Source organism: Tyto alba, unplaced genomic scaffold (genome assembly GCF_018691265.1).
Source record: "Tyto alba isolate M040663 unplaced genomic scaffold, T.alba_DEE_v4.0 Super-Scaffold_18, whole genome shotgun sequence".
NCBI lineage: Eukaryota > Metazoa > Chordata > Aves > Strigiformes > Tytonidae > Tyto > Tyto alba.
The window spans coordinates 5,661,035-5,685,219 of NW_024881280.1; the positions used below are offsets into that span (position 1 = coordinate 5,661,035).

The 24,185-nt window shown below is 39.3% G+C and overlaps 1 protein-coding gene across 1 annotated transcript; it reads left to right on the forward strand.

Moving 5' to 3' along the window:
* Positions 1 to 2,096: 2,096 nt before the first annotated feature.
* On the forward strand, positions 2,097 to 23,810 carry SPI1 (Spi-1 proto-oncogene). Its single transcript, XM_032993428.2, has 5 exons — positions 2,097 to 2,520; positions 9,204 to 9,297; positions 16,669 to 16,856; positions 21,485 to 21,641; positions 22,340 to 23,810. Exons 1-5 carry the CDS (start codon positions 2,476 to 2,478, stop codon positions 22,654 to 22,656), a joined length of 801 nt encoding a protein of 266 aa, XP_032849319.1. The 5' UTR covers positions 2,097 to 2,475; the 3' UTR covers positions 22,657 to 23,810.
* Positions 23,811 to 24,185: the final 375 nt, after the last annotated feature.

Consider the following 24,185-nt stretch of genomic DNA (forward strand, 5'->3'; position numbering starts at 1 on the left):
TCACCTGTTTTCTGCATATAAGTCACCTAATAAGGTACTGCAAGGATCTGAGCCAAAAGTATCGTCACTAGTAGGCCTTCCTTTAGGAGTGAGAAGATTCTGTGATGAGAAACATAGGATAAAAGACCAGTTATATTCGACAGTGAGAAAGTAATCCATGTTGAATTTTAGGAAGATTGTTACTAGTGATGCTCCTATACAAATATGATAAACAAGCATTTTATTCCACTTTTAGTTTTTCCATTTATGAAGATACTCTCCTTCCTAGGAAGCTTATTCAACTTCTGGACTTTCTGCTGGTCCACAAGCTTTATGGCATATCAACTGGTTCTAATTCATCATACGAAGAATTAATTTAATTATTTATATTGATAACCTTGGTACACTTACAATTATTCATGTGTTAAACGTGGTTGATAATAATCTAGCATTCCCTGCGTGCAGTAAGGCTGGTGCATAATATATATCCTTATTAGGTAATTTCCTGTGCTAAGAGACAACACAGAAATATCCTCCAGTGTACGAAATACAGTTGAATTCATCTGTAATAAAAGCCTGTCATTACATTTTTTAAGCTTCCAGTAGCTGCTTAAGCTATCTTTCAGTGTACGATGAATCAGATAGCATATCTTCTTTGTTCTGAATAGCCTTTTTAATAGGCACACAATTTCCACAATTACTTTTATCACCTATTATCCAATTACCCACTTTAAGATTTGTGTATGCTGTTGTTCACTCCCTTCTCTGTTTGCACTGAATTTTATCATCAGGACTGTACTTTGATTCTCTCCTTTTCCCCTAGCTGGTTCTGAACATTTCCAGGCTGATATCCAAGGGGAGACTCGAGAACCATCTCAGAGACAGAAGTGGACTGTTTAGCAGCTTGTTTATTTCTAGGTTAGAGCCAAGATTTCATGGTATGAATAAAATAAGAATGAAATGCTTACATATCAACTGAAGCTGGTGCAATTCAGTCTGGGGCTTCAAGAGTTAATCTCCCACCATGTTCTTGATCTTATCCCATTGCTAATATGGTTTGCTTGTTGAGTTCCTTAGGGTGGGGAATGAGAGGAACTTGTGAGTGGCCTCTGGTTTTACCAGCGTACAAGGGAGGAAGTCTGTAGTGACTGAAATTCCCCCTCACACATAGACCCAGGTGAGTGGTGAACAGCCTACTTTCAAAAGCAGAACCTGTGGCACAGGGGCATAGATTGAAGGGGAACAACCCAGACAAAGAAACTTCACTTTTCCAAGACATTAGTAATTAACTGCAAAGCAAGAGCGCACTTTGCAGAATGAAAGTGTTCTCCCCTTGTAGCAAGGCCCCACCCTCGACATCCTGCCCTGTGGCCCACTCACCCCTGCCCCTGCCAGAACCTCAGTACGAAGGGCATTTGCTCAGTGCAGCCAAATGCAAGTGAAACAGTGGGATCAAGGGGGAAAATATCACGTGAGAAAGAGCTAAAGGAAAAATCACTACAAGAAATTTTGGCACCTGACTGTTCAGACACAAGTCTGCAGATGTTGTTTGCTATTCACTGTTAAAGGCACTCAGGATCCGAGAGAAGTCAAGTCACTGCATGGAACATGTAATATTTTCTCCTTTTCCCCACTCACCTTCTCCTTGCAGGAGCTAGAAAATAAAAGAAATCACAAGAAACAAATGAGAGGACTACATATCTTTCACTGAATCATTTTGCTCTGTTGCAACATTTACGAAGAAAGTCTATACAGAATGCTTAAGTGTTTTGTAGAAACCTAAGACTGTATATTTGAAACTGCATAATCTTTTTTTTTTCCCTTCTGCTAAGTATTGCCACCTAATTCCAACACAGGGCTGTTATTAAAGCAAATCTATGCCATGCGCTGTCTTCACAGAAGTTGTCAGGACTGTGTCTCTGTGATACATCGTTAACCAGAGCGCAGCACCATCGTTATGGTTCACCTACAGTGGGAAGCACAGAGTCTTCCAGAGAGCACTGCGCCCATGTGCTTGTTTATTGGTAGCAGGCCCAGGCTCTGGGTTGCTGATTATACAGTAAGCACCTGCCTATGGCAGATCTGGCTCAGGCCAGACTTCCTGTTACTGCACCGCGGCTCCCTGAAATGAGATTTATGCAAACGGGCTAAAAGCTGTGATGTCACAGCGCACTGATAGACCCAAGGGCTATCTCCCTTCTACAGACATTTGATAAAATCAGGAACTTCACATACAACTCGGGAAGAAGTTCACCTCAGAACCTATTAGGGCAAACTATGAAAACTTGTTAGGGTCCTTCTACCCTGAGATCCATCGCTGCAAAGGGACTTCACGGAGTCCAAGGATCTCACCTTTTTTTTTTTTTTTTTTTTTTTTCCCCTTTGTTTTTCTTTTTTTTTTTTTTTTTTTTTCTTTTTTCATGTGATTTTATCCAAGTCAGTTATTCTGGATGTTTGAAAACTGAATTAAGAAAAATTCACTCAGAAGTTGGCTGAATGTTGCAAGCTTGCAAAATGGAAGGATTTCCCCTCATTCCCCCTGTGAGTATATGGGGTTTATTCCTAATGTGGATCATTGGGTTTAGTAGCAAAAGGCAAGGTAAACCAGGTTCTATTATTTGAGAATATCTGTTTTGGTCTGTACTTGTAATGCCAGGAAGTTGGGCTTAGGTCAATATATAAAGCTAGTGACAACACTGCAATGAATGGGAAATTAACATTTCCTCCCTAAACTTGTATCTGATTTTGATCTCCATTTGTTTTCACAGATTAAATTTATGGTATTTTTGTACTGTATACGTATAGCAAATCAGTAAATTATATTCCTCAGTGCCGGCTTTGTAATACAAGGCCAAGACTTTCTTCAGGCTGTAATTCTTAATAATTTGAAATCTCTGACATAGTTTATGTATTTATCAATCTACCAATCTGTTAGAGTTTCTAAATGCTGATTTTACATATTGCAGATTTTAGGACTCTGTGCAATTTGCAATGATGGCATTTTAGTTTCTAACTTCAGCTTCTCTTGAACAGATTTCGCTTGAATTCACTCGCTATGAAAAAGCAATTGGTGAATGAGGGGAAAAGCCCACATCCCTTAATTGGGTCTTTCAATTTTTTCTAAGATACAAATTTTTCTCTATGCTTATGAGGCTGTTTCTATCCTTGCGCTAACTCTGAAGCATTGTTACACTGCTGTAATTTATCGTACGGTGAGTTTGGAAATCATTATTTATGAAGAAAGTAATGTCACTAACCTGTTGTTCAGAAACAAACCTTAATGGGAAATCTCTAACCAGAATGGGTAAAAGAGGCCCTAACTAGATTTTATGAAGTTTGTAAAAGCTGAAGAGATGTCAGATAAGGTGTTTTACTTGGCTTTTTATGTGGTAGATGACTTACGGTAATTGCTACTTATGTTCAGAAAACAGAAAGAGACAATGTAGATCCAAGAGTCCTTTTAACAAAACTTGTATCATGTTTTCTTTTTGTCTTGAGCCATCTAATGAAGGCTAAAGACCTGTTTCCTTATCTTCCACCCAGAAAGATGGCCCTTTGAATTCTTTCATGTTTGGTATCCATATTGACTGAAAATATGTCTTCTTTTCAGGAGACCCTTTATTCTAGCAGTTCATCATCAGTGTCCCTGAAAACCCCTATCTACCCAAAGCGTGAGAAGACCCTAAAAATCCTTTTTCTTAAATACACTGAGTTACCCAGTAGATCTACTGTAAACGTGTCCGGATACAAATCCAAAAAGAAACTGAGAAAATTTTAAAAGTACACAGAGATTTCTCAATATGTTACTTGTTGGACTATTAAAAAAAAAAAAAATTAAAAAGAAACCCAAACCTTGTCCTCAGCTACCCCAGAAACCACCATCTCCATAAAAAAAAAAAAAAAAACAACAAAAAACAAACAAACAAACAAACAAACAAAAAAAAAAAACCCAAACCAAAACAAAAACCTATTAATTTTCTGTCCACTCATTCACTCATAGCCAAGTTTTCTGGACTCTTTTTTTCAGTATTGAGTTCCAGTGCATACGCTGAATAAATGGAGTGAAAATCTGACACAGTCTGTCCCGTATTCTAATTTGTGTTGCAATTAATATTCTGCCTGAGCTGTGTTGAGATGAATGACACAAAAGGCAGTGAAAATACAATTCATCTAACAGGAGCACTTGACAGGGCAAATTATTTTTTTATTTTTGTGATTAAAATGTCCCCAAATTAATCATGTTGTGTTTTGTACTTTCAAAATTTTTTAAAGTGCACATTGAGCACTGCCAGTTAGAGCCGCACACGGCATCATTAGAAATGTCTGTGCCTCCTGGGACTTTTTCAGGGGGGAGACATAACCCTGTTTCTAGACAGGGGTTTCTGTGAAGCAATACTTCCCTCCTCTGCCCCTCCCCTTTCAGTTGAGGGTGGGTCAGTAACTGCCTTCCTCTTGACTACACTAGGAAACTCTTACCCTTCGTTTGGAAAACGCTGCTCAAATAGCTCAGGAGCACTGCATCTTTCTCTGAAGGTTAGGAATTTTGTATGGAAAATTTCGGTAAACTGGGCCCATGTCTTCCAGTGTATGAAAGAATCTCGCTGTGCTATGGGGTGAAAAATTAAGTCAAACACCTTTGCTTAAAGAGGGCCCCAGTTATATGTGAATCCCTAAGTAGCCACCTGTAGAAGTCACAGCTCTGAATGGAAGTAAATCTGTGTGAGAGCAAAAATGCTCCACAGAAGCGCTCTGTTCCACATAACTGCACTGCCAGCATGGTCCAGAGAGGCTGGCCCAGTGAGTGATCATGCCAATATTTTTACTCATCTTTTCTAAAACAGTTATACTGTAATTGTTTTTCCAAGGAAACACAGTGAATCTTGACCTTAAAGCTTGTCTCAGCAGCACATCATTGGAAACTGTGTGGAGTATTTCTGAATCACATGCCAGTGAATAGTTATGTCAGGATAACAAAAAAAATATCAGCATTTAGTCAATTTACAATCACCTGGAATCATCTGACCAAGTCTCGGTGAAAACAAGAATTTTCAGATTGCTATTCAGTTGAGTCCTCTGTATCTCTCTTAACCAATGCCAACCAAGCTTTCTCCAAGCAGTTTTGTGGATTTTCCCTTGATTGTCAGGACAAAGAAATAAGATGGAGGCAACTCGCTATTTATCAAAGTCTGTGACAGATAAAGTGTTGTTTGTTGATCTCTTGCTTGAGGTTGGAATATGGTTTTAGATAGCGTATTGCACCTCATGGCATGTAGGAAAGGAGATACCAGCTTCAGACCACAGCTATGAGCTGCTAACAAAGCTTTCTGTCACTCTCTTACATTAAAACAATTGATAGAACAAATGGCCATTGAAATCAGTTAAATATTAAATTGTAACATAAGCCATTCTTTGCTTCTTGTCAGGGGAACAAAACTGTTCAGTGTCATGGAAGTGCTATTAATAAGCAAGATGATGAAATGGGTGTGTGGGTGGGGAGGTTCCAGAGAAAGACGGGGCAAGTGGGTAAAGATTGGTACAAGAGGCAACAGCAGCACATGGTAAAACCTCTTATCTCTAACTAGAGAAAAAGTTTTTAATAAAATTTTAAAAACCAACCAAACAAACAAAACAGAAAGAGATTACAACCAGGTTTTTAGAAATAGTTGCTCTAATGAATGGAAGAAAATATCCCACCTTTCCATAGGATAAAGCTAATCAGAGAGAATCCATGCTGTACTGTCTCTTTTGACCACCACCTGATTCAGTTTATGATACATAAACATTTAAATATTTAATATATGTCTTCCCATATCAGTTCCTGTACATTTGAAGATCAGACACCAAGATGGAAAGTGGTACCAATTCAAGTCCTTTGCAGGGGTGGATTGGCCCAGGTTGCATGCGTTAATAAGGATATACACGTACATGTTTTATCAAATGGGTCACTGAGCAGAAAACAAATTCAAGGAAGTAGATTTCCACAGTCCATAATAAAGAGATTTTAAGTCCCAGACTTTCAAAACAGAGTATGTAAAAAAACAGTGAACTATGTAAAAACAGACTGGTTTTGAGATGTTGAGTATCTGCAACTCACTCTGCAGTCAGCCAGATCTGTAAATATTAAGGGAATCACTTTTTTAAGAGTCCATTTAACACGCCTTCCTTTAGGTCTGGTCATTGAATACACACCTGAACTTGTAAAACTAGCTTTTGAATCATAGAAATACTTCATTCTCAGCTCTCAGACTGTGAGACACTATTGCCTGTTACAGTATATTGGACTGAATTGGGGGAGTTTGGAAAATCCTAGGGAAGAAGAGACAACAAAGGAAGAACACATCTAGGAAAATTCAAACCTCCTCTCCCCTGCCTAAAATATGTACTGCTTATCTACTTTTGGGCAGGTGCTTGGCCTCCCTGCCATGCTATACTTCTGTAAAGATATGAGTGATAGAGATTTTGTTGTAGCACTGGAAATTTTATACATAGAATATTAAGCCTAGATAGACAGGACACTGATTTCTTTGGAATTTTTTTTACTTTTGGCTAAATATTTATCAGAGCTACAAACTTTGATGCATTTAGATATGAAAATTTTTATAATTTCATTCAGTCTCTTGTATTTTAATTGAAAGGAAACAAAGATTTTTCTTTCAAACTATATATATATTCATATGACTTTTTAAATCTCTATTTTTCCCAATTAGTATGATGTGCATTTTCCATTTGAATGTTGAGGCTTCTCTTACAGAATATGAATGCTTTCATTTGAATTATGAAAAATTAACAATTCTGAATATGAAAGCAAAAACTTTATACATTCTTAAGGTTGACATGATTTAACAGGAAACATATATTTATGGAAATGGGGGAGTGGGGTGAATTAATTTGAAAAGATAATGAAAAGTAGAAATTCCATTCAGACTTTTATCCTGAAGAAAGCAAAACACAGTCTTATTACTTTTTCTTGCCTGAGATCAGAGTACACCACAGGTCTGAGGAATGAGGATGAGTGAATGTATATGACCAGTCACGGTTAAAGAGAACACAAAGAAAATATGTAGAGGAAAACCAGAAGCAACAGAGACAACCCATGCGGTACTATCTCCTTTGACCACCCCTCTGAAATCTGGAAAATAGGTTACACTTCCCATTAAATCGCTGTGTAGATGAAGGGAAATTCTATTGGGAACATTGATTTGGAAAGAGAGACTGTACCTACATCTTCTGGAGACCAGAAATAAGAGTCACTTCACTGCTATCCCTGTTGTGGATACAATTAAATGACAATTTACTCGTTTTACTTAGTCTTTCCCTTAGATTGTCTTTATTGTGGGTTACCATCTTCTCAAGATTTCTCCAAAACAATTATCTACCGCCACAGATTGTATTGGGTGCTGACAGCCAGGCAATGGATTTGCTCCTGAGACTTTTGAATATTCCATGGATGTGATGCCCAGTTAGTGTGTATTCTGGAAGTCATGTTTTAGGCAATCTTACCAGTGCATTTTAATATGGTATGCAACTGCTACTAAGGATCTACCAAGGTCCAAAGTAATTTCTAAAAGTATTTTCTATTTTTTTGTGTTCTAACATTTTAATCCTCTGTGAATAAGTCCCTCCTTTTCTTGATCTAATTTCTTCAGTGACATCACAGAAATTACATCCCTAGAAAAACACAATTTTGAAATCCCCGAAGTCCAACAGAATGAACTGAAGGAGTTAACTAGAAGAATTAAAGAGTAGAATTAATGAGCAATGGTAACTCTGATGTAGCTTTCATCAGAAAAAAAAATGTCTTCCTTTTGCCAGATGCTTATCTACCACCTCCATCTGGATTTTAATGGGAGCTGCTGTCTTAGGTTTCATGTTCTCAAGTAATCTAGAGGAGGATGAAAAAGAGAAGCTCATCTGTATTTCTGGCACACTGTCACCATAGCCTAAGCTTACAAAATGCTGGTGTTCCAAAAATGAGACAGATTTATGGAGGGAGATAAGGATTTGGGACATACAGATAGGCATATGAACAGAATCATAAATATTCACATGATCATAACAAATATGTCCATCATGTAAGTTATCATCCTGGTTTTAATATTTGTCCCTTTCTTTAAGATTAGTTATGCTGGGGTCATTAACAGAAGAAAAATGTTTCTATTAGTATCTACTAGAAATAATTTCCTTTCAGAAGAAAAAGCAAAAAGGTGTTTGAGTTCTACATTGCTGTTGACACCGTAAGAATTTGTTCAGATTGGAAGAAAATATTGTAATGAACTTAATTGGGCAATAGTTTAGCAAAGCCCTGTGAAGGACATTGCCCTGCTCTAACTCTTCATTCTGGAAAAATGCAAAAACAAATGTTAAATGAAGCAACAATAAATTGTTAAATGAAGCAATAATAAATAGACAACCTTTATTGAAACAACAGATGTTAAACAGTATTAACATTACAGTACTAGGCATGGGGAGGAAGACAAGTGGGAAAGTTACCCTGTGTCACCTGTTTTAAGAAGACAGAGAGGACTTTAATTCTACAGCTAAGAATGCAATAGGTCACGACTCAGTATCTGCTGCACATTTGGACTTTTTAAGTCTTCTCTGTGCATACGTAACAGCCCTGTGCAGCTGATTTGAACCAGCAAACATTTACAGTTCATCTTGGACAAAAAATGAGAAAGAAAATGTTTTTATGCCCTCTGTCAACTTCATTACCTTCCTACAAATTGCCACCATTTAGTGAGACCTCCTAGAAACACTCAGAATACATGCTTGGGCAAAACAAGTTTCTGCTTTCTCTTTTGTGTACAGGAGAAATAATAACAACAAATGTCTGTCACTATCAAAGAAAAGGTTTCCCTCCTGTGCCAGTGTGATGCCATCTTGGGTTTGGCCTGCTGTCCAAGACAGCTCTCTAAGTAGTATCTGCAGAAGGTTGGAGGGTGGGATATCAAGAAGTCATGTAATACCACAGGACAAGTACTGCTACACAGACTGGGTCTAAGGGGATGGATTACTATTCTTTTTTTTTTATTTTATTTTTTTTGAAAACCAGTGTTTGGTGTCAAGTATTTTATTCTTGATGATTCAAAAAGAACTTGAAGCCTCCCCCTTCTTTCCCTAGGCAATATAAAATGTGTTAGCATCTCCTCTTCACTAACTGTATGAATAATTTTGAAGGGATTTGTGTAAGCTTACAGTTCTAAAAATTCCTGTTCTCTTTACAGCCCTCTGAAGATATGGTACCCTATGAGTCAGACCTCTACCGACAGCCCCATGACTATTACCAATATCTCAACAGTGATGGAGACAGTCATGGTGGTAAGTTAGAAAAATATCTCCTTGGAGCGTAATGTCTCATGGGATACCACAAGAAAGAGATTTAGGACATTCAGGAAAAGAACAAACATGTTGCTATGATCTATAATGTATAGGCACATACTTTCAAATCAGAAAACAATATTTTATTCTGCTTAATGGCACTGTTCCAACCCAGCAACTGCAACACAGTTTCTCTGAAAGAGAATTTTAGAAAGCACTGAATGATGTAAGGAGCTTCCAGGACATTCAGAGTATTGCCAGGAAAGTGGGATCTCATGATCTCTATCCTTCATTATTTTCACTGTGATTTTACTTTCCTCTGCAGATCAAAAGCATTCTGCTTGTTTCAGAATTCTTTGAGGACATGGATTTTCAATACTGTGTTTCTCTTGTGTTCCCATCTCCAATTCCTGTTTGAATTAGGTCCTAGATACTCTATTTATGCTTTCATTTTAACTACACTTATTTGGTATCTGGCCTTTTTCAACTCCATCTATTTCTCTCTTTCTTTTGGTCTCTTTTGCATGCTGCCACACCTAGCTTTAGCTTTCACTCTTCCTCCTGTACACCCAAGTACTTCCTCTCTAAATCTATGTAAAACTTCCTTGTAGCTGTTTGTACGTAAACCTAGCTCAATATTAAAATACTGTATGATTATTTATTGCTTCAGTTTATGTATGTGATTTCAAAGCTTTGGTGTCTTTATATTTTCATGTCATCTGGGACCTGGACTCTAAATCAATGCAGAGGGGAGAGTCTTGCTTTGTAAATTTTGTCTCCTGTGCAATACAATGGTCCAGCAACACCACCCTGGAAATATCAGTGTCAATATTGACTCAGGAAGGAAAAGCACCGTTCTACTGTATCACTCGTGGCAGCCCCTTCAGATCCTGGAGTTTCCCTAAAACACTCCCAGTGATATAGCAACTAGACCCACCACTGCTTAATTTAAGACATTTAACAAATTCACAGCACAGCACTATTTTATCTGTGGCAACAGAAGCTACCTTAAGGGACAGAAAGTTACAGAATAGGATTGTTCTGAGCATTTAACTGAAAAAGACTCCTACCTAAATTTGTTGTCTGCATTGCATTCAGAAAACACCTATGATATTTTTAATGCCTGGAGACAAAGAATTAATTCAGTTTTTATAAGTTACCTCATGGCATCTGTCAACTCACATTACTCAAACCCAGCAAATTCCACATGGAAATTCAGGGTTTTTACATTCTAACCCATACCTGTTTACACACCCATAAAGTGAGGGTAATGTTTATTATCTCAAACGACAATTGTGACAATTAAACAATAAATATAAAAGATGCCATGTACGAAAAAGCACTGGGAAACAACTTTTCTGTCAGTAAATCTAGCCTACCTCAAGCAACAATATCCCTTTATCTTTCATAACCTTATCATCTCACCTGGTTTACTGCCCATTTTTCCGTTGGAGGGCTGCTCCTATGCTACACCGCTCAGATCATTAACATGTTTTTGCTCATCATAATGAACACAACAAAAACTCAGAAGTCACCTGTGTGGGTTATGGCCTAAGTAGTACCTAAACACACACTTTGAACAGAAATCTGTCTTTTCCTAAACTTGTGTTGCACTTGTCCTAAGGACCAAAAACCCCATTGTTTAATGTTTCAACTCCTACAGTAAGTGGTTATGGAAGAGGCAACTTAATGCCAGCCTGCACATTTCAATCAAATTTTTATTTATGAAAGCACCTGTAACGTAGCCGGTTGTGTCTAAATATCTAATATGCCCTATGCTTTCCTGAATTGCTCACAGTCCAAAAGAGCAATAGACAAGAATACAAAAGGGAGTAAAAAACACAAATAAACACCTTTTGCTTCTTTCTTATAATCATTGACAAACCCAACTTTGGCTTTCACTTTGTTAACATGACAGAAGTAGTGGGTCTTGAGAACCATGCAGAAGAGCAGGAAAGGGACACCACAAACTACTTTCAGAAATACATACTAAGTGTTCAGAACAATGTGGATAAAAGCACAATGACTGAAAAATGGCAGGGAAAAATAATAAGGTGCTGCAGCGCTAGAAGTGAAGTGAAAGAGCTGAGAACATGAACAGATAGAAAAAAAAGAAGAAAGAAGTAGGACAGAATTGTGTGAGAGGAGTTCAGCTCAGGGTACAGTGAGATCGCTGACAATATATAAAAAATAATTTTGCAGGTCTACTCAATACCATTACGGACCTCAAAGAAAGGCTACCAGATAGAGTACATAGATACTGCAAGACATATTTACTTACAATAATACTTCTGACTTTGCTGATAAGGGACTGCTAAAGAAATAGAAGGTCTTGCTCAAGTGTCAAACTACCTCTCACTGCTAGCAAACTAATTTTGTGAAAGGGAGATGGCAATATCTTAATCTGTAGATCTGTGCTACATGCGTTACTGTCACTTTTCTAGAACATAATGCTGAAGGCAACCCTTACGTGACGTTTACGTGAGTAGGCAGTAAAGTACACACAAGAGTGTGTCACTAACTTAATATGTAGAAGATCATTGCCAATAACTGAACACTAAATTCAACAAGCAAAAACACACCATAAAAATACCCATATGTTCATCACAACATTCATTGTTTGCATTTATTTTGTATACTGTAATTTAACTATTTTGTAAATACTGTGCTAAACAGAGAGACACAGTCATGCAGGACAAAAGTGATCATGTATTAGTCCATCACCCTACCCTGAGCTTGTATGCTAGTAAGTCTGGAAATGTAATACAGCATATTTTGTAACACTAATGCAATCTTAGTAATTACAAAATTCCACTGCAGCTTTGTCTCTAAGTTATTACTAAACGTTATTGGTTTAGTAAAAATCACTTTTTGTATGAAGCTGAATGCTGACCCTCGTTCACTTTGTTGCTAGCCTCATGGAACTTACTAAATTTTGTGATTTGGGAATTTATTTTCATCCCACCTCCTGGTGTAATATGATCATTTTGGAATCTCTGCTTTGATTTTGTTAGGATTTTAGCCCACATAGAAGTGGAGGAAAGTCCAAACATGTGAACCTTAGTCTTAAATGCTCTATGGAAAATAGAAAGAACTCCAAACTTCATTAAAAATCCCCCTTGCTTCAAAGCCATTCTCGTGATTTGCTGGGGTCTGACTCATAGATTTTCAAACATTTGGCATTATTAAAATCATGAAGATTGTAAAGTGAGAGCTAAGAATCCTACTGTCGTTATAGCCAGACTGCTGCACTGCCTAGGAGCACAGTGTTTCACTCAACAGAGAGCACTTCTGTAGGGAGTCAAGACATTAATTGTCTAGAGTCCTTCAATATTTTCCTCATTTCTTCTGTGGGTTTTTTGGTGGCTTGTTTCTTTCGGATGAGCAAAACATAGTGGGAACATCTAAGCTGTGCAATGTGGCACTGTGTAAGAAACCCTCTCCTAGTTCAAAATGAGTTGAAAAATCTGTTCAGCACAGAGCAGAACGACTCAGAGACACTAGCTAAGCCCTCCCAAGTACAGCCATGTCAACAGAGTCATCTCCTCGGGCCGGGCAGAGTGCTGTGCTGACAGAGCTGTCACGTTTCCGGTTCATGAGCTGGCTCATGAGTTTCTGCCCGGTTTTGTACTGCGTGTTACAGACTGAGCCTGTTACTCCCCTTCACACTAGATACCTTCCTCAAGACTATTTCATATTCTAACTGCTGGTTCTAACATTATTCATCTATCAAACCAGGAGTAAAGCAATTCACATTGGTCAGAAGATGACTGAGAAAGTTCAGTTATGTTTTCTTGTAGAGTGAGAAACTGCCTCCAGGGTGAATATTAACACAGTGCCTTTAGGTCTGCTACTGCTTCCCAACAGCCTAACATCCTCTCTGTCATGGGAGGGAGTTCAGAATTCATGATTGTCCTTCCTCTAACCTTTCACTACATACAAGACCAAAACAAACATCATCTCCATGTCTCTGTAAGAGAAAATTTTTTTCACATCCTCTTTCACTTCACATGAAGTTTCTCATAATGACTCCATTGTGTAGCTATAGTTTGGCTTTTAATGACATTTTCCTTTACCCAAAGAATAGACACTTTCCATTTCTAGAACTTTTATCTCCTTTCTTTTTTTTCTCCTTCCACCTTTACATTTTTGAGAAAAGAACAGAATTGCTATGTGTTACTGATATAACGCTAACAAAGAACACAGAAGTAAATATCTGCTGATAACTCTAATAACTGCAGACAGAGATATTTACAAGCTTTTTATATTTTCATGTGCAAAGTGGTTCATGGAGACAGAATTCAGAATTTCTCTTTTAATGTAACTAAAACAGTATTGTTTTTCCTAAGCATCACTGTGAAATTTTATATAATTTAGAAAGAAATAAAGACTTTTTCTCCTATCACAACTTGAATATTTGGACATAAGTTTGTATTGAAGTAATTTCAGACATAGATTTATTTTGTAATGTGTTACTATTATGTGGTCACTCTAAGTCCCTAAATGCTGTGATATTAGTACTATTCCATTATAGTATTTTTACAGCGGCACCTAATTCCATAAAAAAGGATCTCAGTAATGACTAGCCTAAATATTACGTAGTGATTAACATGAATATGCATAAATAGTGTCCCATAGGTTAATTTATTTGCCAAGAAAGATTTTAAAACAAAAGTTCTGGAGCCAGCAGAAACCCTGTCATAGGCTCAAAAAACCTAAGAGTTATCTTGAAGTATAAAAACGTGACTGCTGATAAAAAGTATTTAAGAAGAATCAAAGGTAGACTACTCGGAGCATGCACAAATACTCATATTGGAAAGGTACTGTGTTCTCTCTTGACCACCACAGTTACTCCTAGTAAGACATTCCACATTCACAGGCCTTTGACAGCCTCAGAGACTTTTGCCTGGGCTTTGTCATCCTCACAATTATGCATTAATCTAATTTTCTGTAGTAGATTATCAAAGACGAGGGGTCTTTGGGAATACACATTGCCATCTCATAGAACACTTTCTCCACAAGGAGCAGGGCCAGAGCATTCTAAGGAAAAAGAGTATAGATTACTCCTTCAATGTGTTCTCAACGATTTATTATACAGGGCTGCCCCTGGTATATGGGGCCTCAATGGTTGGCTCTGGTTACAGAAATCAGCAGTAAGTTAACCCAGAAAAAGCATGAGTTAGTGTGACTCAGTCTTCCAACTAAACAAAAAAATTTCAGATTGAAAGTGCACAGAGCCTCCTACCAGGACACAGCCTTAGATGACCTGTGGGTTCAGACTCACACACACTCTGCCATTTCCTGGGTTGGCGCAGATGTGAATGTAAAAGTACCTTTTGCACCCATAAAAAGTACTTTGCATCCATAAAAATCACTTTTTTTACTAGAGAAACAAAATTTTTCTCTAGCACAACAACATGAAATGCTACTGTGCATTGTAATTAGAACTTTGGGCTATAAAATCTGTATATAGCCCACATACCCCACAGAAAGTGCTATGCAACAAAGCAAAGAAATTACAAACTAATGCAGCAACTCCCTGGGTGCCTTTGTAAGCACCTTTCCATCTCTTGTACATGCAGTGACGTGGTTTATCCATGAATCAGAAAAGCACGAAGGACAAAAAAATAAGCACTGGTATGGTAAATGGTCTGATAGAGCCTCCAAAAAAAATTCTACAGGCCTGAGCCATAAAGACAGCTAAAAGAGCTTACAACTTCTTAGGTACAACTATGTTTGATATAAACATATCATCGAGTTTCCGCTAAAGGAAGCCACGTTCAAAGTCACTATCCCAATTTTCAAGTCCTCAATGAGATTAGCCGTAATTCTTTGAAATATAAAGGGGGAAGGATGAAGAGAGAGAAGCTGAGAGAAAGAATGAAAATGATATTTAAGCAGAAAATAGTCATAGCACGTTAATGTCCAGGTAATGTCATACACAATAACATCATATTGCACAATGAGACAATTGCTCCTCTATAAGTACAGAGCAACTGCACTTGGAACATGTCCAGTTCTGTCCATCGCATTATCAGAAGGATGTCAATAGCTGGGAGGGAGCTTGGAGAAGTGCACAAATATGATTAGGGGGTGAATATACTGATTTATATTGACAGATTGAAAGCTAAATACATTCAGCTGGGTTAAGTGGTAATTAGCAGTAGATTGTAAGGGTACATGATGGCAACTTGAAAACATGTGAGGGGTGGGACAGAAATGATTTATAATAATACAAGGGAAGAAAACTTGGAATAGTAAGATATAAATTAGAACTGTTACACTGAGTATCATAAAGAAATTTCAGCCATACATAAAATGATGCATGTAAAGTTAAGCTATGGAAGATTAGTTCCTAGCTCAGTCAGAAGCAGAGGGCATGATGTTGACTTTGGTTTTAAAAAACAGACTGCAAACAAATATGTGCATGATTGTGCATGCAGCTACTGTATGTAAGAGACAGAATTTGCAATGCTTCACATTTCCTCTAGCAGATTTTAAATGCTGAGCAGCAAATGTGAAATTCTAAAAATTTTGGAGGCTTGTATTGAACTAAAAAAACAGAAATCTAAAACTGGGAATGATATGGAATTTAATTTTAAAAGTAAATAAATCAGGAAACAGGATAGTAGTTACCTGAGTATTTTTTTTATGGGTTTGAAAAAAATTAAACAATCACAGAAATTTCAAACATGTTAAAGAGATAAAAAATGTAGAGAAAGAGTCTGCATCAGAATTTCGCATCACTGTAAACAGTGTACTCCAGACTGCCACAACAGTTTGTCCTTATATTCTGTAGTACTGGTACTGAAAAACATGTGACATACCAACACATGATTACAGGAAATACCTAGCAAAGTGCCATGCCTTTTCTGTAGCATTCCTGAAATTTTGCTAAGAGTAACATAAAGACTGAAGACAATTGCAGAATAATCTGTAAATTTTCTCCATCTCCTCATTCCCATGCCATGAGGAAGAGTGTAATGAGAATATGACTATATGTAAATCAGTAGAATTTGTTCACCTCAAAAATGAAAATGTAAGATTGTTATGGTCTCTTCTTGAGAAAGGTGCCAGCATTAATGTCTTTCGCATCTTGTGCTAAGCTATCATTGAAATCCATCTCTCCATTGAAGAATATTCTAATTAGAGTGGCCTATGTATTACTTTCTAGACACAAGAATTTATGAGATTAGGAAAATAAACTTTACAGGGATCTATATAGATTGTCACCAGAGACAGACAGGTCAACAGGGATGGTGCAGAGAGGGCAAAGAGGACAGTGACAGGAGTAGGAACCAATGAAAGACAGGTAAATGCCATGTTTCTTAATCTTGTCATGATAGACAATCTATTTTTATTTTTTTTTAGATCATTACTGGGAATATCATCCACACCACATGCACAGTGAGTTTGAGACCTTTGGAGACAATCACTTCACAGAACTGCAGAGCGTACAGCCTCCCCAGCTGCAGCAGCTGTACAGGCACATGGAGATTGAACAAATGCATGTCTTGGATTCTGCAATCCCAACCACACACATTGGAATCAACCATCAGGTATGGTTACCAACCCTTACTCAGAATTTAGGATGATAGTTAAGGGTAAAGAAAATAATGCAACAGGGAATTCATACTCTAAGGTGAAAGAGATTGCTGAAATGAATTACCCAAGTTTTCACTGCACAAGCGCTTGATATAAAACTCTTCATTGTCAGGACAAATGTGGTTTAAGCATTCTTTTTAGCTGGAAAATGAGGAGTCGTGTTCCTCAAACTGTGCCTAAAATTGCATTCTGTGGAAGTTCCTGAAATTTCAAAGTTTTGTTTAATTTGGAATGGAAAACAACTGTTTTGAAATTCTGCAGAGGAACTGGGCCTGAGAAGCTATGCACTGTCATGGCAAGGGTACCCATGACTACTGGGAAGTCTTCTGAGCCTCAAAGTAGTAGGAAATCTCTAAATATTTCCAAGCAACCCTGACAATTTTACATGACCTGTACAAGAAATGCTAAGACAAGTCACTGGTAATTTTATCACAGTGAAACAGGCTGAGGACAACCTACTTGTGTAGGTTACCTGAAAGTAAACTAGTCATGAGCCAAAACTGTCTTGTCTCTGCTCAGATTTTACATGAAGCCAGTCATCTTCCTGTAAAAAAAGATACTCCATTGTGCAGTAAAGACAGTCACCAAAGTGCCAGTGAATTCTCACTAAAGCTGAAATCATAAGGGGTTCCACTGTATTGCAAAGATCCTAAGCAAAGTGGGTGTCGAGATTGGTTTTAACTCTTCATCCTAAAAGAATGTGCCCAAAGTCATTACTGGGAGCAATAAGAAAGCTCAGTGATCTTGTCCTAAGGAGTCTCCCAGGGCAGGCAAGCTATATACAATGTGCTGAATACAAGACAGAGTAGGAGTGAGGTTGGGGGAAAAAGTATCTGCCTATTACAGTGCTGCATATAATGGCACTACTGCTGAAATTTTGTGAGAGCAACTGCATGCATGGAGTTGCCATCTCATGCTGCTTTCTTCAAATCAAACTGAAATTGTGTACAAATACTGTATTAATCAATAACAAAGAAGGATAAAATGGAGTGAATAAGTTAACACTGTCAACAGGAAACTGACCGCAAGCCATCAAACTTCTCACCTACTACTCAGAAAAAAAATCAGGAATAGAATATAAGATGTAGATACAAACAAAAAATTAGGAACAGAAAGTTACAAATATAAAAAATGCTTCATGGAACAGCAGTCTGTGGGAAGCTTCAAGTTGTTTCAGTTGCGCACTGCAACTGCAAATACATAATAACTGACCGTTACCTCCAACCAAAGGCAAAAAGAAAAAGAATTAGCCCTTTTATGGATGTCTTTGGAAGCACCACCAGAAAACAAGAGAGGGTGCTTCTGCTTATCCCACTTCATTCTACTCAGTTATCATCTTTCATTTAAGGACAAAAGGCAGAGAATTCATTTTGTTGCAAATTTTGATAAAGAGCACTGTGTTCTCTGTGCCCCACCCCACACCAAGCTGCAGAAGATATTAGCAGGTAGAATTCACCACCACCCTCCTCTTCCTTACCAGCGGGGGATCTTTGGCTTTTTACTTTAAGCTACAGTAGCTCATGCAAGTGGTACTTGGCATGCTCTGAGGTTCAGACTCTGGTGTGTCCCAGCCACAGTCCTAGGCAACAGATACTATTATTCAAGGCATTTTCAAAGAAACAGAAGCAGGAAGCAAGCTTTAATCCTCCGCTGAATTTGCCAGTTACTAACTGTACCCATGCTTGTCGTGCAATATTAAGAGTTACAGTTTGCAAATAAAGGAAGAACATGCAAAGATATTTCTTTAATTTTCTGTTGATATCACATTATTTTGTGAAATCAAATTTGAGTCTCAAACTGTTCTTGGACAAGATTTTTTAAAGTTTTGTTAGCCTGCCAACAGGTGGCCTCAAAAATAATAAATTAATGCAAGAATCATTATTCTGAAGAGGGAATGAAAGAAAAGGTTGGAAAACTGTGAAGGGCTCTAGAAAGAGGAAAGTCACAAAAGGATGCCACAGACCCTGAGACAAGATCAGAATATGGAGCGTAGCTAGCAGTTTCTTAAGCTTTCTCTCCTCAGAACTGTATCAGTAACCTGCCTCTTTCAAACACACTACCAGGTCCTCTGTGACTCTGTGTAACGTAACTGTGTGACAGTGTATGTATTGCCCTATGCTGAGTTTCAGGTGCAAAGTAAGTGGAAGCAAAAATACAGCAGATCAGGAAAGTGGGGACAGCGTGGGGGAAATTTACTCAACTCCCCAAGTTGGCCTCTGCAACTCCCTTTGCGTCTCAGACACCATTCCCCCTCCGTCCTCCACAGCACTCTCCCACTGTCCCCTCCAGCCCCAGAGGAGTGGTTTCCTTCACCACGCTTCAGGTTTCCACAATGTTTTTCTCTGCAGGGGCAACAATCTCTGTTCCCCTCCCCTGTAAGACATTGTCTCACCTTCTCATTCCCCTTCCCCCATGGCAGGGTATCTCCCCCTTCCTTCCTACCCCCGAGGCCACCAGCTTTCTTAACTGTAAAAAACTAAAGGTGACTCTGTGGTGAGGGCTGAAGTTTCGCTCTTGGGGATCTGACAGGAAGCTTACACACACTCTTACCCAATCCTGGCCTTCCTGCCAGATCGGCTCCAGCCAATCTGCCACCTCATTAACCGCCAGCTGCTGCACCCCAAAACCATCCCTTTGCACACTCCTTATTGGGACATTTTAAACTGGTGCAAAACTCATCTGAAAAGCACCACTTGGCAAAGCCCGACATGGGGCGGTGGCGTGACTCATAAAGTGAGCACGCACTCCCCGCTTCCGTGCCTAAGGTCCTCTGGGAAGGGCACCAGTCTCTAGATGTCCTTTCTCGGTGGAGGGAAGGAAAAGCAGCTCATAGAATCATAGAATGGTTTGGGTTGGAAGGGACCTTAAAGATCACCTAGTCCCAACCCCCCCTGCCCCGGGCAGGGCCCCCTTCCCCCAGCCCAGGGGGCTCCCAGCCCCGTCCAACCTGGCCTTGAACCCTTCCAGGGAGGGGGCAGCCACAGCTGCTCTGGGCACCCTGGGCCAGCGCCTCACCACCCTCACAGGGAAGAATTTCTTCCCTAGATCTAATTTAAATCTCCCCTCTTTCAGTTTAGAGCCATTACCCCTTGTCCTATCCCCCCACCCCCTGATCCAGAGTCCCTCCCCACCTCTCCTGCCCCCCCTTTAAGCCCTGGGAGGCCGCTCGAAGGGCTCCCCGGAGCCTTCTCTTCTCCAGGCTGAACCCCCACAACTCTCTCAGCCCGGCCCCCCAGGGGAGCTGCTCCAGCCCCCCCAGCATCTCCGTGGCCTCCTCTGGCCCCGCTCGAGCAGCTCCGTGTCCTTCTGCTGTTGGGGGCCCCCGAGCTGGCCCCAGCACTGCAGGGGGGTCTCCCCAGAGCGGAGCAGAGGGGGAGAATCCCCTCCCTGGCCCTGCTGCCCCCCCTGCTCTGGCTGCAGCCCCGGGCACGGGTGGGTTCTGGGCTGTGAGCGCACGGTGCTGGCTCACGGGCAGTTTTCCATCCACTAAATTCATCTATCCGATTCAAAAGAGGCTCACTGTTCAGGACTACTGATCTGGCTCATTTCATGAAAACTATATGCTATATGCTGCTGGGTTCAGGGCATGTTGGCTGTTTTTTGTTTTTTTTTTTTTTTTTTTTAATGTAGGAATTGGGTTCTTAGATCCTGCCCTTCAGACTGATCTATTTCTCACCCTTAAATAAACAGCTGCAATAATTCATGGGAACTGGTCATGATCCCTACCAAACCAGACTGCAGCTGAGAATTTACAGAGCTGAGGTATATTCCACACTGCTACTGACAAGACCGCTATATAAGGGCAAGGGAATTTAGCACAAAAACTGGCCTGCTGGCTTTGCAGATGAGAAATCCCCATTAATGGGGAATTTTCAGATAGCCACTTAGGAAAAGAGAACATTAGCCAATATGATGTATACTTTATCTTAGTGCTAAGGCTATTCCCCTCCTCACAGGGGAAATTCAGGACAGGAAGCTAACAGACCCATGTAACCCCATCTCCAGAGCTGGATGCAGTCCTGTAGGGATTCAGTGCTGGCAGAAGGAACCATGCCTGAGGAAGGAAGAGGACAACAGTGCCAAATCCAGTCAGAGCAGCCATGCTAGGGCGGAACTGTTCAGCTCTTTCAAATTCAAAAGAGTAATTCCAGAAGTTCTGTGGTAGAAAAAAATTTGTTCTCAAAAGCAATTCTACACTGGGGATAGGCAACAGGGATCAGAAACTCTCTGGGAAGAATGCTAGCTTTGGGGAGGTAGGGGGGAAGAGGGGCAATATCACTTACATAGGATATAACATATAATTTGTTGATTTTCATAACCTCATTCCTCCTTCCCTCTTGTAAAGATGCATTTTTGTACATGTGTAAGTGTTGACTGTTAGTTGGAAATGTTTCTTAATTGCATAGTATTTATTATAAATATCAACAACTAAGTCACTCAGTATTACCCTACGCAATCTCATATACCTCTTGCTTTCTCCCCCCTTTTCTCTATACCTCTCTACATGACATTTCATTTTTTTAATCTCAATGCCCCACTCTTTATCACGACCTCCTCCCTCTACTGCTTTTTTCTCCTGAAGGTGTCCTATTTGCCCCGGATGTGCCTACAGTACTCCTCTCCACCACAGCCCAGTTCTGATGAGGAGGACATAGAGAGGCAGAGCCCCCCATTGGAGGTTTCAGATGGGGAGACTGACGGTGTGGACCCTGGGCCTGGAATTATGCATGGAGAAACAGGTCAGTAAAGACAAAGGGACTTTGTCAAGCTATGTGCTGAGCAGCTGTTACATTACCATGATAATAGTGAATAAAACTGTAGAACTGCTGTGCTAGTATTTTATCCCATTGCCAAAGCTTCACTTTCCCTGACTCTTGGCACTCTCCTGTCCTCCAAATCTTTTATGACCATAACTGTGTCTGTATCTGAAATCTCATTTCTTCACATACTCCCACTTCCTCCTTCCGCCTTGCCTATTCAGGTTTCCCGAATGGAAATGGGTTTTGCCATTTCTACTCCAATTTCCATTAACAGATGGGAAAAGCAAGGCAAGAAGGTCAAGGAACTGATTTTTAAAGATTTAGCTCTGTTTGCTCAGTACCTGAAAGTCAGGTTCTGTATAACATGCCCAAATTAGCTTCAGATCAGTTTCAAATTAGCCATGTTTTTCAGTTAGCTTCAAATTAGCAAATGAATTTCAAAACAAGGGTTTGGACTTTGGAATTTCTTATTCTTGCTTTTTCTTCTTGGTACATGAATCTACATTATGTCCTCACAGCGTAACACTATCTATTGTTATAAATGTTGAAAACTGAAGAAGTTACGTGACTGACAAGATAGCTGAAACAGTTATGTGAATTATATACATTCTGCTGTTTCACCAGGAACTACACGCTAATACTAATGCTCCACTGCCTTTCTTCTCTGACTCACACAGGCAGCAAGAAAAAGATACGTCTGTATCAGTTCCTTCTGGACCTTCTTCGCAGTGGAGACATGAAGGACAGCATCTGGTGGGTGGACAAGGAAAAAGGTACTTTCCAGTTCTCCTCCAAACACAAAGAAGCATTGGCGCATCGCTGGGGCATCCAGAAAGGCAATCGCAAGAAAATGACCTACCAGAAGATGGCACGGGCTTTGAGAAACTACGGCAAGACAGGGGAGGTCAAGAAAGTCAAGAAGAAGCTGACCTACCAGTTTAGTGGAGAGGTGATGGGAAGGGGGGTCACTGATAGGAAGCATTATCCTCACTGAGGCCATGGGACCCTAAGCAAGAAAAATATTAAGACCTCCTGGCTGGATACCAGCAGAGGAGATGGACGCATCTTTCTCTTTGCTTCCTGTGCCCCCTTCTCTGCCTTTAAACGTCCTTTACCATCAGATGTTTCTGGTACGAATTCCCTTCTTCAGCATCTGAGAATCCTAAACGTGACAGAATTCTTTGCTTCCATCCTACAAGTTGGACAGAGTTGGGAAATCTAAACCATGTACAAATATATTATTGTCAGGAGAGATTTTTTTTTTTTTTTTGATTGTATTTTAACTAAAGAATACAGCTGATGAAGTTTTGCCTTCAAAGGTAGTGCTGTGTCATTCACAGTGACACTGCATTAGCTTACAGCTTTCAAACTAGCATTAATACAGGCTCTGCTGCAGCTCTCAAAGCTAGAGAGAAGTTTGCAGATCTTGGAATGATACTCATTCTTTTAAATAGTAATAACATGTACATATTTAATAAAATTTGATATAATGAAGTTCTGATGTTTGCATAATAAATGATTACTTCACAGACAAATCCTATGTGCATTCAGTTATGCAGATACAGCCCGTGTGTGGTACCTGAACAAAAAGCACACTGGGTTATAGGGCCTTATCCATCTGTCACTACTTTTTAATTTACTTAGAAACATCATCAGTGCTGTCAAACTAAGTAACAAAGATAATAGGTAAGATACATTATTGTGAAAGAGACTACAGTAGTGAAGTAAATTTTAAAATACTTATATATGTATATATCTGTCATTATTTTTTCCTGTGCAAATGAAGCCCTGCCAGTTGAATAATTTCTATTCACTTATACCAAGAATGGCATTTATAGCTCTATCCGGTTTAGAACATAACAATTAACCATGCTCTTCTGCGGTTTCACTCATTTTCCTGCTCCTGTTCTTTCCTCTTGCTTGCTTACCTCCACAGTGATATCCTGATTTTAGCTCATGAACCTTTCTGGGAAATAAGTTGTCTTTGCATCATGTCTTTGCAGAATTCTAGTACAAAGGTTTTCAAGCTTTTAACTGTGGATTTTAACTGTGGATTTTAGTCCCTGCTGTAAAACAATAGTAACTAACAACAACTGCATTGTATAGATTACACTCAAAATGCAAAATAAAAGATAATTCAACACCTGAGATACCACGGTAAAGTTACCCAGTACATGTAAACACAGAAGAAAGCCCAAAGTCAACCAACACTAAGAAAATTAGCATTTTAACTTTCAACATTATTTAACTTATCTCAACTGTGTTCAAACACTCAGAAATCAGGCAATATCATCATGACTCTTCCAAAATAGATGTGGTGAAATGACATAGGTCTAGAATAAAGAGAAGGGGTTTGTTTATTAAAATGTAGTAGAACATGTCAAATATGACTATTTGGAAGTCATAGCTAAGTAACATATCTAACCTGAAGCTTTTCAGAGCTTGCTCCTCACTGAAACCAGAAATGGTTGAAAGTGATGAGCCTCTTATAGACCTGAGTTCTCAAAATTATACCTAATCGTA